The sequence below is a fragment of the Magnolia sinica genome, chromosome 13 (genome assembly GCF_029962835.1).
Source record: "Magnolia sinica isolate HGM2019 chromosome 13, MsV1, whole genome shotgun sequence".
NCBI classification, from domain to species: Eukaryota; Viridiplantae; Streptophyta; class Magnoliopsida; order Magnoliales; family Magnoliaceae; genus Magnolia; species Magnolia sinica.
Window position 1 is genome coordinate 83,496,645 of NC_080585.1, and position 13,674 is coordinate 83,510,318.

Here is a 13,674-nt window from a genome sequence, read left to right on the forward strand (position 1 = left end):
CCTCATGATGGGGGTTAGACTTCACCTAGTACAGGTGGAGGAATTCATTCACAGTCAGCTCGAGTTGTTCGAGCTAGAACCACAGAATAAACGACCCCACCAAGGCTCTCCAGGCGTTCGGAATTATCTGCCCAGGAGCCAGCTCTAGGTGCAAGAAGACCTCCCTAATAATGCGATGGAAAGGAAGTCTCAAACAACACTGCAGGGCGACCAGGAACACGGCCACCTCGCCATCCTTAGGATCGCTTGGAATCTCGCCAAGTGCGGGAACTCAGAGCACCACTGAGTCCAAAATGTGGTACTCTGACCTGATCCGCACCAGGTCGGATTCCGTCAGAGTTGACCCAATCAAGTCGATGACTTCTAACTCCGACGGGGACAGGACGGCCTCTTCCCTTGCTGAGGCGGACCCCTCAACACTCATGGGCCGCTCAGCTGAGGACTGAGAAGCCATCCTCGATCCATGAGACGCCATGAAATCCACATTGCTCATCATCACGAGCGGAGACAGCGGATCCTCTAGTAAGTCCCAGTTCTCCGGCTCCTTATCACGCTGGAAATTCGTTGATTCCTCCCATTGGTCCGACGGATTTGACATATTTGGTCGGGATTGTGGTCGGAAAATGGGGACGCGAGAGAAAATAAAAGAGAGGAAATGGAGAAGATGAAGCTCACCAGAGAGAGAGAGGATTCTAACTCGATGGGAATCGCCAAGTCCGGTTGGACATGCAGAGAGGCGGCAGGAGCAAATGCCCCTCACGCTGCTAGGGCATCCCCCTTTTATAGGGAATTCGGCCGTACGGCAATGACTGCCCACATTCAATACGGCAGCCAAAACGGCTTCTCGACGCTCGTGCTCAACCACGTGGGGCTCTCCCAATCGTTGAACGACTCGAATACCCAGAAGACGCCACATGCCAACGCGCGTGATCTCGAGCCAACACACGCTACCTCATTCGTGACGTACCATGATTGTTGATCTGCTCCAATTCCCCCGCATACCGCCTTATTCCGCATTAATGACGAGCAGGCTCGACGCCCCACGCACAAAAAGGTCTAACCTCACTAAACCAACTTACTTCCCGAGGTTATTACGCGAGCTCGGAAGTACGGGTACTGCTATGGGTAAAAATGGGCTGGCTAAGGAAGATAGGTCAACTCGGACCTCTGTGCTCATCGCGCGATCAGCTAGCACCAGTTACGACCAGGAGCCCCTCAACAGCCAGAAAGCAGCAATCCATTGCTGGGGAAACATCGTACTCCTCGATCTCAGCCATCAGGAGATGAAGTATCTACACTCTCATCAGATGTCGAGCCCTTCCACAGTCCCATCCATTTCCGAGCTGTTGCTCGGAACGTACTTTAAGGTGGCATAAAGTATGTGTTGTCATAAGAAATCAGTCCAATAGTAACACAATAATCACTTAAATCTCGTAAAACCAATTAATAATCAAACAAACATACATAATGCATTCATACGTTATACATCCATGCATAAATAAGCATATAAACACAATACACATGCATGATGATCCAACCATCCAACCATCAATCCATCTATCCCATCAAACCATCTATCCATCCCATCCCATCCATCCATCTATCCAACCTACACATCCATCCATCCATGCAATCATCAAAAAATCCATCCATCCCATTTATCCATCCAAACATTCATCCATCCATCCCATCAATCCATCCAACCATCCATCCATCCATCGAAAGATTTTAATAAATAGATTTTTGGCGACATAGATACAGTGGCGATATTATTAAATATCGTCGATACACTGACGATCAAGCGACGCTTGGAATTTACATAGTTGAAAATATCGGCACCATACATTAGTGATATTGATATATTGGTGATACAAGCGACACGTGGTACACGGTCGAAAATATTGGCGATCATTGGTGATATCAATATATCGGCGATACTTAGCGATATATCACTGATATATGAAATTGCTGATACTACCAGTGTTATCAGTATCACCAAGCTAGAGATACTAATAATATCAAGAATTATCGTAATATCGGGGATACTCTGATGCAATGAGATCAAGACGGATGGCCTAGTGTAGAATGATGTGATGAGATCATCAATGGATTAACTAGAACAATCTAAAGCACAAAATAATGCTAATCAAGCACAAGCTTAATGAATTCAAGTATTTAACTGTACTCCGATTCAAGACTAAATCACAATCCGTCAGTTAAATCTTATAAAACATGATTAGATAGGACCTATGGAATGAAGTACTTATCTTTATTAGGGTTGATAGGCCAGGGCTGATTTAGAGGTTTATGGAATTGGAAAATAAGTTCAGATTTTCAGATTTGGGAAAAATAACATTTAAGGATTTGGGGACTTGGCATTTGGAAATTAGGGTTTGAGCATTTAGGGATTTGGGGTTAGGGTTTTAGGGATTTAGGGTTTTTTAGGAAACTAGGTTTAGATTTGGGATTAGGGTTTGAATAGAGTAAACAAAGGATGAAAGAAAGGGGGAGGTCGACCGTACAAACAGCCCTACAAGTCTGCCTGTACGGTTGTACGAACATGTGGGTACGGTCGGGTATGGTCGTATGTGTGTACGGGGGGGGGGAGTTTGGGACGGGTAAGGTTGTGGATGTATGGGTTGTGGAAAGAAGAACAAGGATAGATGTGGGGATTGTTTGTTGATGGAGAAAGAAAAGAAGAAAACTTGAAAGAAAGAGAAAAGAGAAGGAATGAATACCTTTTGATGGAAGAGAATGAAAAGAATGATAACTAGGAATCACTCCATGGCATCACACCAAATTGCTTTAATCACGGGAGGTTTTACTTCATTACAAAGAAAAAAGAATTTCTTTTATTTCATATGCAATAATGACTAGGGTGGGGAAGTCCAACCCTTTTACGGTCTTAGAAAAGACTATTTACAAAAAGATGTTTTCAAATAAAAAGTTTCCCATAAAGACGCTCAATAAAACAAAATTTGTTCCTAATTCCCTAAACTCAACAAAAATATAAACTAAATCAAAAATAACAAACGAATAAACAATTAAATTGATGGTCAAATGGAGGTTGTCAATCGAAGCTTAGGAAATCTGCTACGATGTCTGGTGGGAGATCATATTAGGACCTGAGATGCGGTTTTGCCCATAGTTGAGTTTGCATACAACAATTCAATCAATAGGTCCACAGGAATGAGTCCATTTGAGATAATATTTGGGTACAAGCCTAGAACGCCTATAGATCTCGTACCCATGTCCATTTCACATGGGCTATTTGAGTCCGCAAATGCATTTGCACGGCATATTCATGATTTGCACAGTGAAATCAAGAAGCGCATTAATGCTAGTAATCAACATTATAAAATCTTTGTAGATTCACATCGTAGGTTTAAGGAGTTTCAGGTGGGTGACTACTTAGGCCCGAACGATTCCCACAGGGAACCATGAGGAAATTGGATGCCCGTAGTGCAGGTCCATATAAAATTTTGACAAGAGTGGGCCCTAATGCGTATGTGGTCGATCTTCCATCTAACATAGGCATTAGTGCAACATTCAACGTGGAGGACCTTGTGCCTTGTGATGAACCCACACATCTATCTTCTATCCCTCCTGCAAACCTTTCTCCTATCCCAAATGATGGTGTCCCTTACCCTATCCCCAGCCCATGGCCTTTACCAGACTTTACTTCCCACCCATTGCCTTCTCTTCCATCACTACCTGGTTGGAAATAAGAGATTGACGATGTTCTGGACCACCAAGCAATCTCTACCCGCCATGGAGGATATCAAAAATACCTTGTGAAGTAGAAGAACAGGCCAAAGTCAGACAACACCTGGATTACAGAGGCGGAGTTCCATCGCATTGATCCTGACCTCCTCGAGCATTATCACAGCTTTATTTCGCCATTGGCGAATTCTTCTCAACCGAGGAGAATTGATGGAGACATCAGAGGACCGACTTGAGTGTACCAGAGATGGAGACGATCACTCACATCAACACAACTTTCTTTGTGGCTGGGAGACAAGTTCCAAATGAGGCCAGCCGGGCCATTTTAAAGAACCCACATGCATTGGACGTGCATCAAGAAGACCCCACTTTGGGATGATGCATATGGGCTACTTAGGAGACTATTTTAGTCATAAAATTTCTATTTCGTGTCGATCCGACTATTAGATCTTGTCGATCAGGTCTTGTCAATCCAACCGTTAGATCTTCCTAATATGGGCCCCTCGGACTCTGATCTTGCTTTCTTTATGTTTTTTGTTATTTTTATGATTTTTTTTATGGTTGAGATTGATAATAAATGTTTTTTTTTTCTTATTTTGGATGATGGGCCACTTAAGTGAGTGGCATAGTTGTAATTATGCTGAATTTTAATTCTGAATTTTTTAATTATAAAACCATAAGGGGAGTGGAGTTCCAACCCTAGTGGTGTTATTGAGAAGAAAGAAAAAGGAGAGAAGCTCTCTTGTGTGAAGTAATTTTCCTCCTTATTTTCTAGGGTTTTTTTGAAAAAAAACCATCCCTTCCAATTAAATTGTGGAATGGTAGAAGCTTGTTTGGTGGTGGATTCCCCAAGGTATATCATTCCTTTTTCTCTTCTTCGAAAGGTATTCTTCTTCTTTTTCTCTTGTCTTCCTCTTTTCCTTTTCATTACAACCTTCTAAACCCTAGATATTCAATTTCCTATTTTCCCCAATTTCTAAAAACCCTAATTCCAAAATCCCCAATTCACATGAACCCTAATTTTTCAAATTTCAGATTTTCTCATTCCTAACCCTAATCATAAAACCTACAAATTTGTCCATTAAGTGTGGAACGTGCTTATGCTAAATTGGAAGTTTTATCCTTCCATCGGTCCTAGTTTTAATTGATTTATATGAGTTCTTAGCATGCGGGTATGTGATTTAGGTTAAATCAGATTTTATTTCTTATTGTTTACTCTTAATTACTTGGTAGGTTAGCATCTTTTGTTAATTAAATTACTTTATGGACTATTTCATAATCTCCACGTTGCATGCTAGCAATAAATCATGTCCTGCATCATAAATAAACTAAATTATTTCATGGCCCACAATCAAGATGTCCAATGACGATGATCCAACGGTCGAAATGGTCCAACTAAGTAGCCCACATGTGTCTTCCCAATGTGGGGCATTCAAAGATGCATAATCATGCATGTGGGGTCTTCAACGGGCTAGGCACTCGAATTGGGCCCATGGGGCCCCATGTATGCATCACCTAACCATAAAGAAATGAGAGCTCTCCTCCTTCTCTGATATACTCTAATTGGTGCTTAGATGTACTCATTGGAAGGTACTCACAAACATGAACCTATTAATGGATCCAACTCCAATACATACAGACAAAACAAAGTGTTATGCATCTCTTTGAACAAGTCATCCATACTTTAACAAGACACATGCAAGTTTGATAATTACTAAATATTAAAGGAAGTTCTCCATTAAGAAATGAGGCCAACAAATGCTCCATAATATTTTCGAGGAGATTTTCACCAAATCACTTCATCTCTAAAATCTATAAGCATTCACCATTCTCTTCTAGAGGGGAATGATTAGAAATATGAAGTAAGCTTTAATGTGGTGTAAGGGCTTCTTTTTTTTTTCATCAGACTCAGAATTCAAAAATAAATAAATAAAATGACTCTTGGTGCTTAAATAATCCTAATAAATTGTAGTTACTAAATGCCACTTCTCATTCTTCCACCAACTGTTGCTTAAATTTTTTTCCTGACATGACAATTGATACATTGCTAGAAATCTTGAAGCACTGACCATGTGAACATGAGTAACCCTTTCCAGCCACTTTTGTAGCTAGACTTGCATAAATTCCAGATTCAAAAATGGGAGGTTTCCCCTGGGAAAAATAATTAAGGTCAGGTTCTATCGTATACTGTGGGACACACTAGCATGCCACTACTTATCCATTATAAACATGGCATACATATATACCAATTTGAATTGTTCAAACCATTGTCTCCAATGTTCATGAAGCACATCCCATAAACACACTGAATGAATGATCTAAATGCATTATCTTGCTCTTTCAAATTTCAAGCACTAGAAAGTTTTACTTTAAATTTACTATTTGACTTTCACCACCTGAATGGTTACCATCATTCAATCATTGCAATTTTGCACTATCACCATCACAATGGACCCCCATGCTTTGTGTTCACTTCAGATCGCTGTAGATGTATGCTATATATACAGTGGATGGGTGTAGCACCCTCATGAGTTCTGGCCAAATAGATTTTAACTTTTCCAACAAATAATTACCAGAATCCATACCATCATTCAATCATTGCAATTTTGCAATATCACCATCACAATGGACCCCATGCTGTGTTCACTTCAGATCGTTGTGGATGTATGCTATATGTACAGTGGATGGGTGTAGCACCCTCGTGAATTCCAGCCAGATAGATTTTAACTTTTCCAACAAATAATTACTAAAATACACAAACCAACTTAGCCAGAAAAATGGGCATTATCTAAAACGGTTTTCCAACAATACAAATAAACAACTTTAGGACAAATGGCACAATTTTTGGAAACATTTGCAGTACCGTAGTAACGTTTTCAAAAAATATTATGCTTTACTTACAGGCATTCAGATTTGATGGGACAAGCGTTGTTGTCATGACAACAAGGCACAGAATCAGCACCTTTATGTTCATCAGGTAAGCCAAAGATACACCTCATAAGAGTAGTTGCACCAAAATCATTGGGCTTCAATTTGTTTAGTATATCTAAATATGGTAAAGGACATATCAGATAACAAATTCTACAACAATATCAAAAATCTCTAGTCAAGTAGTATCATAAACCTCTAATAAAGTTGAATCTTGACAGGACCAAAAAAAAAAAAAGAAAGAAAGAAAGAAACTTCCGATAAAATTTAAATGTGCACTTTCAAGATGTTGAAATTCAAATTTTCTAAAACAGTAGATGTCTGTCAAAGAAACAGCCCATGGAGGAGGAGAATTGTGAAGGGTCTCATAGTATTATAGTGCAAGTCAGGACGATCATAGGAAGCATATGTAGGCATGCCACCTGACAATAGAAGACCTGAAAAGTCATCTGATCAGATCGGATCCAAAGGGCTCACTACCTGACGAAGGACAACCACTTGCAATAAAAGCTCAAACTGATAGAGCGTGGCAAATCAATCCCTTTATCTCATAGCCGAACCCCCCTCGTGGGCCCCACTTCACATGGGTCTCCGGCCCACCCCGAGTGTGCCTTTGCTTCACACAAGCCACCCCACTCGAGCCCGGTATGAAAACGCCTCTTTATTAATCACCCCCGGTGACGAGTCTCGAATACGAGACCTCCTGCTTTGATACCACTTTCGACGCAGAACAACTAACCACTTGCTCTAAAAGCTCGAACTGATAGAGAGTAGCGAATCAATTCCTTTATCTCATAGCCCAAGTCAGGCCCTTGGCCGAACCCCCCTCATGGGCCCCACTTCACATGGGTCCTACCACACATGGGCCGCCTACCCTGAGTGTGCCTCTGCTTCACACATGCCACCCCACTCCAGCCCAGTGTGAAAATGCCCCTGCATTACTACCCACTCGCGCTTTGCAACCCTACCTGGTTTTGAGCTAAAACCCAAAAATCCCAACTCGACACAAACCCAAGTCCACCCCACTTTTATTTTTTATTTTTTTCCAAAGGATGTGGGTGCAGAAATCAATTTCCAAATCCATGTGTCAGCGTGCTTTGTGTTCACTACAGATTTTGCACTATCACTGCTCTCCAATTCGGTTCACCATTGGTTTCGATTGTTGTGTGATCCATATAATGCATAAGGTGTACCTAACAGTATGTGTATGGCAGTGAGGAAGGCGATAAGTCAATAGAAATATTTGATTGCTAGAATGAATAGAAAGCAATCAGACAAAGGCACTAACGTATTTGGAAACAAGAGAGAAAAAAGGATACGATTTCTTGGAAAAATAGAACGAGACAGACTAGAAGTATAGAACATGCACTGTCTCTTCACTTGAGCTCCCCTTTCAACGTTTCGTGGCGCTTGCAGCATCAAACAGTAAAAGCACTGTGATTCCATGCCCAAATGGAAAATAAAAAATAAAAAATTATACATATGAGATGTAACAAGACAATATACAAATGAAGAAAACCAAAGAAAATACCTAATATATTACAAGAATAGAATTGCTGCAATATCTACATAACAGGTATGGTTTATGAAGATTAACATGGGTTGCACTCACAAATGTGCAACATGGGAAAAAATGAACATGAAAGAATGTTTCTATATTATCTTAACTCGAAGGGAGATAAACTCCAAGATGTAACCAAACATTGCCTAACAAACTGAAACAGAAGTGGCAAACTTTCAATATGTGACCAAATTACATTCGAGCCGTTTGTGCATCGGGGCAAATCCCTACTATTCCTGATTTTTCACCTAAATGGATTCGAGTAAGGGAAAAAGGGAGTTTGGTTTCAAAATCATCAAGGTCAGAAGCTGGAAAAGGTGCTATAAAGACAACATTTCCCAATCCTTTTCCATTCTTCTCTCGCTCGAAATGAAATAGATAGGGGCTATCCAAACTTATCTAAGCTGGCCCCATCCAAACATGCCTTACGAATTGACCACATGCAACAAATTTATATGAAAATGCTAAAATTCCTCTCTATGGGAGGATGTAGTTCTCCATTTTAATTAAGAAATTTTTTTATTGATGTACCAGATTTAACAAAGTAGGATTTATCCAACATATAAAAATTTTAAAAAAAATAAAAATAAAAATAAAAACAAAAGTGCTATTTTCATTCATTTTTGTTAGTGTGTATAGATGGTGAACCATGCAATACATCAACTAGTTTCAGACTTAATTCCAAGTCTAGGGAAAAAAAAGTTGTTGAGATTGGATGACAACTTTGGAGAATTAAAACTTCTTTCCCATTGACTTCGATATGTTGTTAAGTTCTGAAACCATATAGGGGTTAACATTCATTCAATTGAGAAGTGACACACATACAACTCAGATAATAACAAATTTGGAGAAATGAACAAAGACAAGTATAGGAAGTACTACAATGGAAGTAACCTTGTAGAGTTGGTAAAGTAAATTACAACACATCAAACAGCCAATTATACTATCTCTAACCATAAGAACGTGAGTTTTGTGAGTTCCATTGCAAAAAGGCTCAGAAACTATTCTGGACTTGGCATTTCATGTGAATGGGTTCGCCAACTATCACAATATCAGGAAGGATTCCACACAAGTTCTATATGTTTATCGTTGAATAAGCATGCAACAGTTTTAGGCTTCCATGCCTCTAGATGTGTGCCCCTGACGTCTTGCCTATGACATTCAGGCCCTCCAGAAATGGGATATGGGCTCCTCACTATGGCTTATAAGTCTCTCCACAATCTTTAGAAATAATCTCACAAGCTATATTTGTTATTCCTAAAGAAAAAGAGCAACGCACATGGAGAAAATATGCTAACATGATATACCAAAATGCCTCCTACGTGACCATGTGTATTTTGTGCACATCGACATTTAGAAACGTTCGTTGTGTGCGCCATTGAAGTCCAACCTTTTGTTGATTGGAACTTAGTCATGAGTGACCTTTCATGATGAATGAATTTGGTCATTAGCAAGCTATTCAATAACAGAAATGGCTAACCATTCAACCGTTATGTTGCAGGCCAAAGTGGTCAAAAATAATAATAATAATAATAATAATAATAAGACAATCTGAAAAAAAAAATTATTACAAAAATTCCAAAAAAAGAAATGAGAGAATTCCAAATATGTATTCTTTTCTAGTTTTGAAAATACTAATGACGGTGTAACTTCCATTCTTTGGTAAGAATGTTGTCTCAAGCTGCTTGATGATTTTATTAACCTTAAGAGGCATAGACTGACTTCAAACCCATATATTTAATTTTCTAAAAATCTACTATGAATGATCCAATATAAATAAGATTATATGAGCATGAATTTAATGATGAGACAATTATATTTAAAAATTAAATTCCAAGGAATAGTGTTGGCCTGATTTAGGACCACACTAATGCCTCGAAAATAGCCTAGAATACATGCAATATTTGGAACTATCCCATTAATGCATATCCCTAACCATCTGACACCATTTCCCTCAAGAAATTTGAGGAAATTAACTATTAAATTCAGATGAATGGTGCTGGCCAATTTAGGACCACTTGTATGCTCCTTAAACGGCACGAAAATCATGCAATCTGTGGAACTCATCACACTAATGAATATCGCCTTTGACACCATTTCCATAAATAAATTTGAGGAAATTTTTTAAAATTAAATTCAGATGCATATTGTCAAGCCAAATTAGGACCACTCAAAATTCATGTAATCAATAGGATTCTTCCCACAAACACATTATCCCTAAGCATTTGACATCATTCCCTCAAGAAATTTGAGGGAAAAAAAAAAAAAATTTAAATTGAAGATTAATTAAAAATAAATATAGCACTACTCATTCTAAAAATGACCCAAAATTGTAAAAATAAATAAATAAATACCAAAAACGGAAATGAAAAACACTAAGGGGGCGTTTGGCATATTTACAAATAAGAGTTTATTGGCTTATTTCTAAAAAAAGAAAGCTTTTAGACTATTTGGTAAAAGTTTAATCAGAGTGCTTAGTTGTTTAGAAAGTAGCAAATAAGCTCCGATTTTGTAAGTTGGGGAGGGGTTAACATTTTAAACCAAGCTTATTTGGCTTAAGCAAGTAGACATTTTGGACTATTTTTGGACAAGTTTGTCCTTAAACTTTCCGAGAAATTCCCATCTTACCCTCTTCTCATCTCTTTACAATCACTTCGAGGTAGACCCACATGATGGACGACCCATAGTGAAGGTGGGCCCACATGATGACTGATCCACATCAAAGGTGGGCCCACATAATGCATGGTCACATCAAAGGTGAGCCCCACATGATGGATGATCCACATCAAACAGGCCCTACCTATTGATGGTCCACATTAAAGGTGGGACCTACATGATGGATGGTGGACATCAAAGGTGTGCCCTCATGATGAACGACTCATATTGAACGTGGGGCCCCACATCAAGGTCGGCCCATGTAATGAATGGTTCACATCAAAGGTGGGCCCCACATGATAGATGGCCCACATCAAAATGTGACCCAGCATGATGGAACATGCACATCAAGTGGGTCCCATTTGATGGGTAGTCCATCAAAGGTGAGATCCACATGATGGATGATGGTCATTGAAGATGGGCCCACATGATGGTCGGTTGACATCAAAGGTGGGCCAACATGATGAACGACCCATATTGAAGGTGGGGCCCTACATAATGAATGGTCCACATCAAGGTGGGTCCACATAATGGATAGAGTGGGCTTCACATGATGGATGGCTAAATCAAAGTGTAGCCCCTCATAATGGACGGTCCACATCCAAGGTCTCACATGATGGATGACCCATATCCAAAGTGGGACACATGATAGATGATCCACATAGAAGTTGCGCCCCACACAATGAATGGTGGATATCAAAAGTGGGCCTCACATGGTGAACAATCCACTCCGAAGGTAGGGCCCACACTATGGACACATCAAATGTGGACTCCACCTGATGGGTGATGGGTAGTGGACATTGAGGGGCCCCACATAAAGGACAATTAGCATTGATGGTGAGCCCCACATGATGGATGACCTACATCAAGGTGTGTGGGCCCCTAATGATGAATGGTCCACATCCAAGACGGGCCTTGTTTGATGTACGGCCCACTTTGAAGGTTTGGCTCACACAATGGATGATCCACATCAAAGGTGGGCTCTATATGATAGTTGATCCACATCTAATGTACCACATAATGGATGGCCCAAATGTCTTAAAATATGAAGATTGTAGTCATCCATTCTTTTGTCATTTAGGGCATAGTTCATCTTTGGTGAGATCCACCAAAACAACCATTTGGATTGCTCTTATAATAGAGTAGTTGTAATCTTTAAAAATGACGTCGACTACCCCTAAATATAAATATAAATATGTATGTGTGTGTGTGTGTGTGTGTGTTTATATTTGAAAGCTTTACCAAACGTGCTTATTTCAAATACGAGCTTTTTTTGGACTTGAAAACGTGACTTTACCAAACGAGCTTATTTAAAACGAGAGCTAAATCAAAAAGAGCATATTAGAGTAGCTCTTATTGAATTAGAGCAAAGATGCCAAGCGAGCCCTAATTTAGTGCATGCATATGTAGATCTAAACTCCATACATGTATTTGAACAATCTATACTCCAAATATTTTACAAAAACAAGACAAGGACATAGGTAAATGAAAGGGGGGGGAGGGGGTTAAAATTTGAAAATTACAAGAAATTACATAAAATCAGCAATAATACGAAAAAATTAAAAATTTTATACAATCATGTAAAAATTGAAAATTGCTAAAAAGTACATAAAAACTAGCAATAATATTTTTTTTAAAATGAAAATTTATATAATCACATCCAAATCAAACTCAAATCTAGAAAGATTTGGTTGATTTGGTAATATGTTGAATCGATAAATTTGTATAAAAAATAAAATAAAATAAATAAATAAATAAACAGAGAGATAAATTTTACCCATTTTTCAATTTTTCCCAAATTTGACTCTAGATCTTTGCTTCTTCAAAAATGGCTTAAATCATACATCTAATCAAAATGGGTTAAGACTACTCTCCATGGAGCTAGGTCTAACTTTGGGAGTCAACGCAAACCCTCTACTGGCACTCAAAATAACCAAAAGGACTTTAAGGGTAATGGGGTCGCCAATACCAATTCGCAAGGAGAATCTCGGCGGTGCTATAACAACCAAGGATATGGCCATTTCGCTTATGAGTGTCCCACAAAAGAGCAAACTAAGGCCCTCATGATTGCAAAGCAAGAGGAAGATGAAGATGACCAGGGTGATTGTGAAGAAGAAGAATATCACCCTGTAATTGGTGCTAGTGATGAAGATGAAGAGGAGACCGTACCACTTGCAGTTTTCAGGTGTGCTTTATATCAGGCTAAGGGAATTGATGATTGGCACAGGAATAGCATTTTCTATGCTTCACTAAGTGGGCCGAGGCCGAGCCCCTGGCCAAGATCACCGAGCAAAAAACTACCGACTTCATCTAGAAAAGCATCATATGTCAGTACGGAATCCCGCACACAATCGTCTAGGACAACGGGAAGCAGTTTGACAACAATCAATTCCAAGGTATGTGTGAGAACCTCAGAATTCGAAACGTCTACTCGTCACCCCGACACCCCCAAGCTAAGATTACGTCTAGGCGGTCAACAAGATCATTAAGAACCACCTCCAAACCAAGTTCGAGAACGCTAAAGGGGCCTGGGCGGAGGAGCTTCCCCATATTCTTTAGGCATACCGGACCACAACCCGAACAGCCACAGGAGAAACCCCTTTCTCCCTAGCCTTCGGAGCAAAGGCCATTGTCCCAGTCGAGATTGGGCTCCCAACTGCTCGGACCCGCTCCTACGACGAACATCAAAACGTCGAGCAGATGGTATTGGACCTCGATCTGATCGAAGAAAAAAGGGAGCAAGCCCAACTCAAGGTAGCGGCTCGGCAACAGTAGGTCGCCCAGTTCTACAATTTCAGGTTAAGGAC

At 39.8% G+C, this 13,674-nt stretch overlaps 1 protein-coding gene across 2 annotated transcripts in view; it reads right to left on the bottom strand.

Annotated features, from left to right (window-relative positions):
• The window catches only part of LOC131223933 (telomerase reverse transcriptase), a 181,059-nt gene that overhangs the window by 134,053 nt on the left and 33,332 nt on the right, over positions 1-13,674 (bottom strand). For both annotated transcript variants that reach the window (XM_058219533.1, XM_058219534.1), the window contains 2 exons: positions 7,971-8,085; positions 6,625-6,769 (listed from right to left, as the gene is read on the bottom strand). In XM_058219533.1, coding sequence (XP_058075516.1) covers positions 6,625-6,769; positions 7,971-8,085 — 260 coding nt within the window. The remainder of the gene's footprint in view (positions 1-6,624; positions 6,770-7,970; positions 8,086-13,674) is intronic.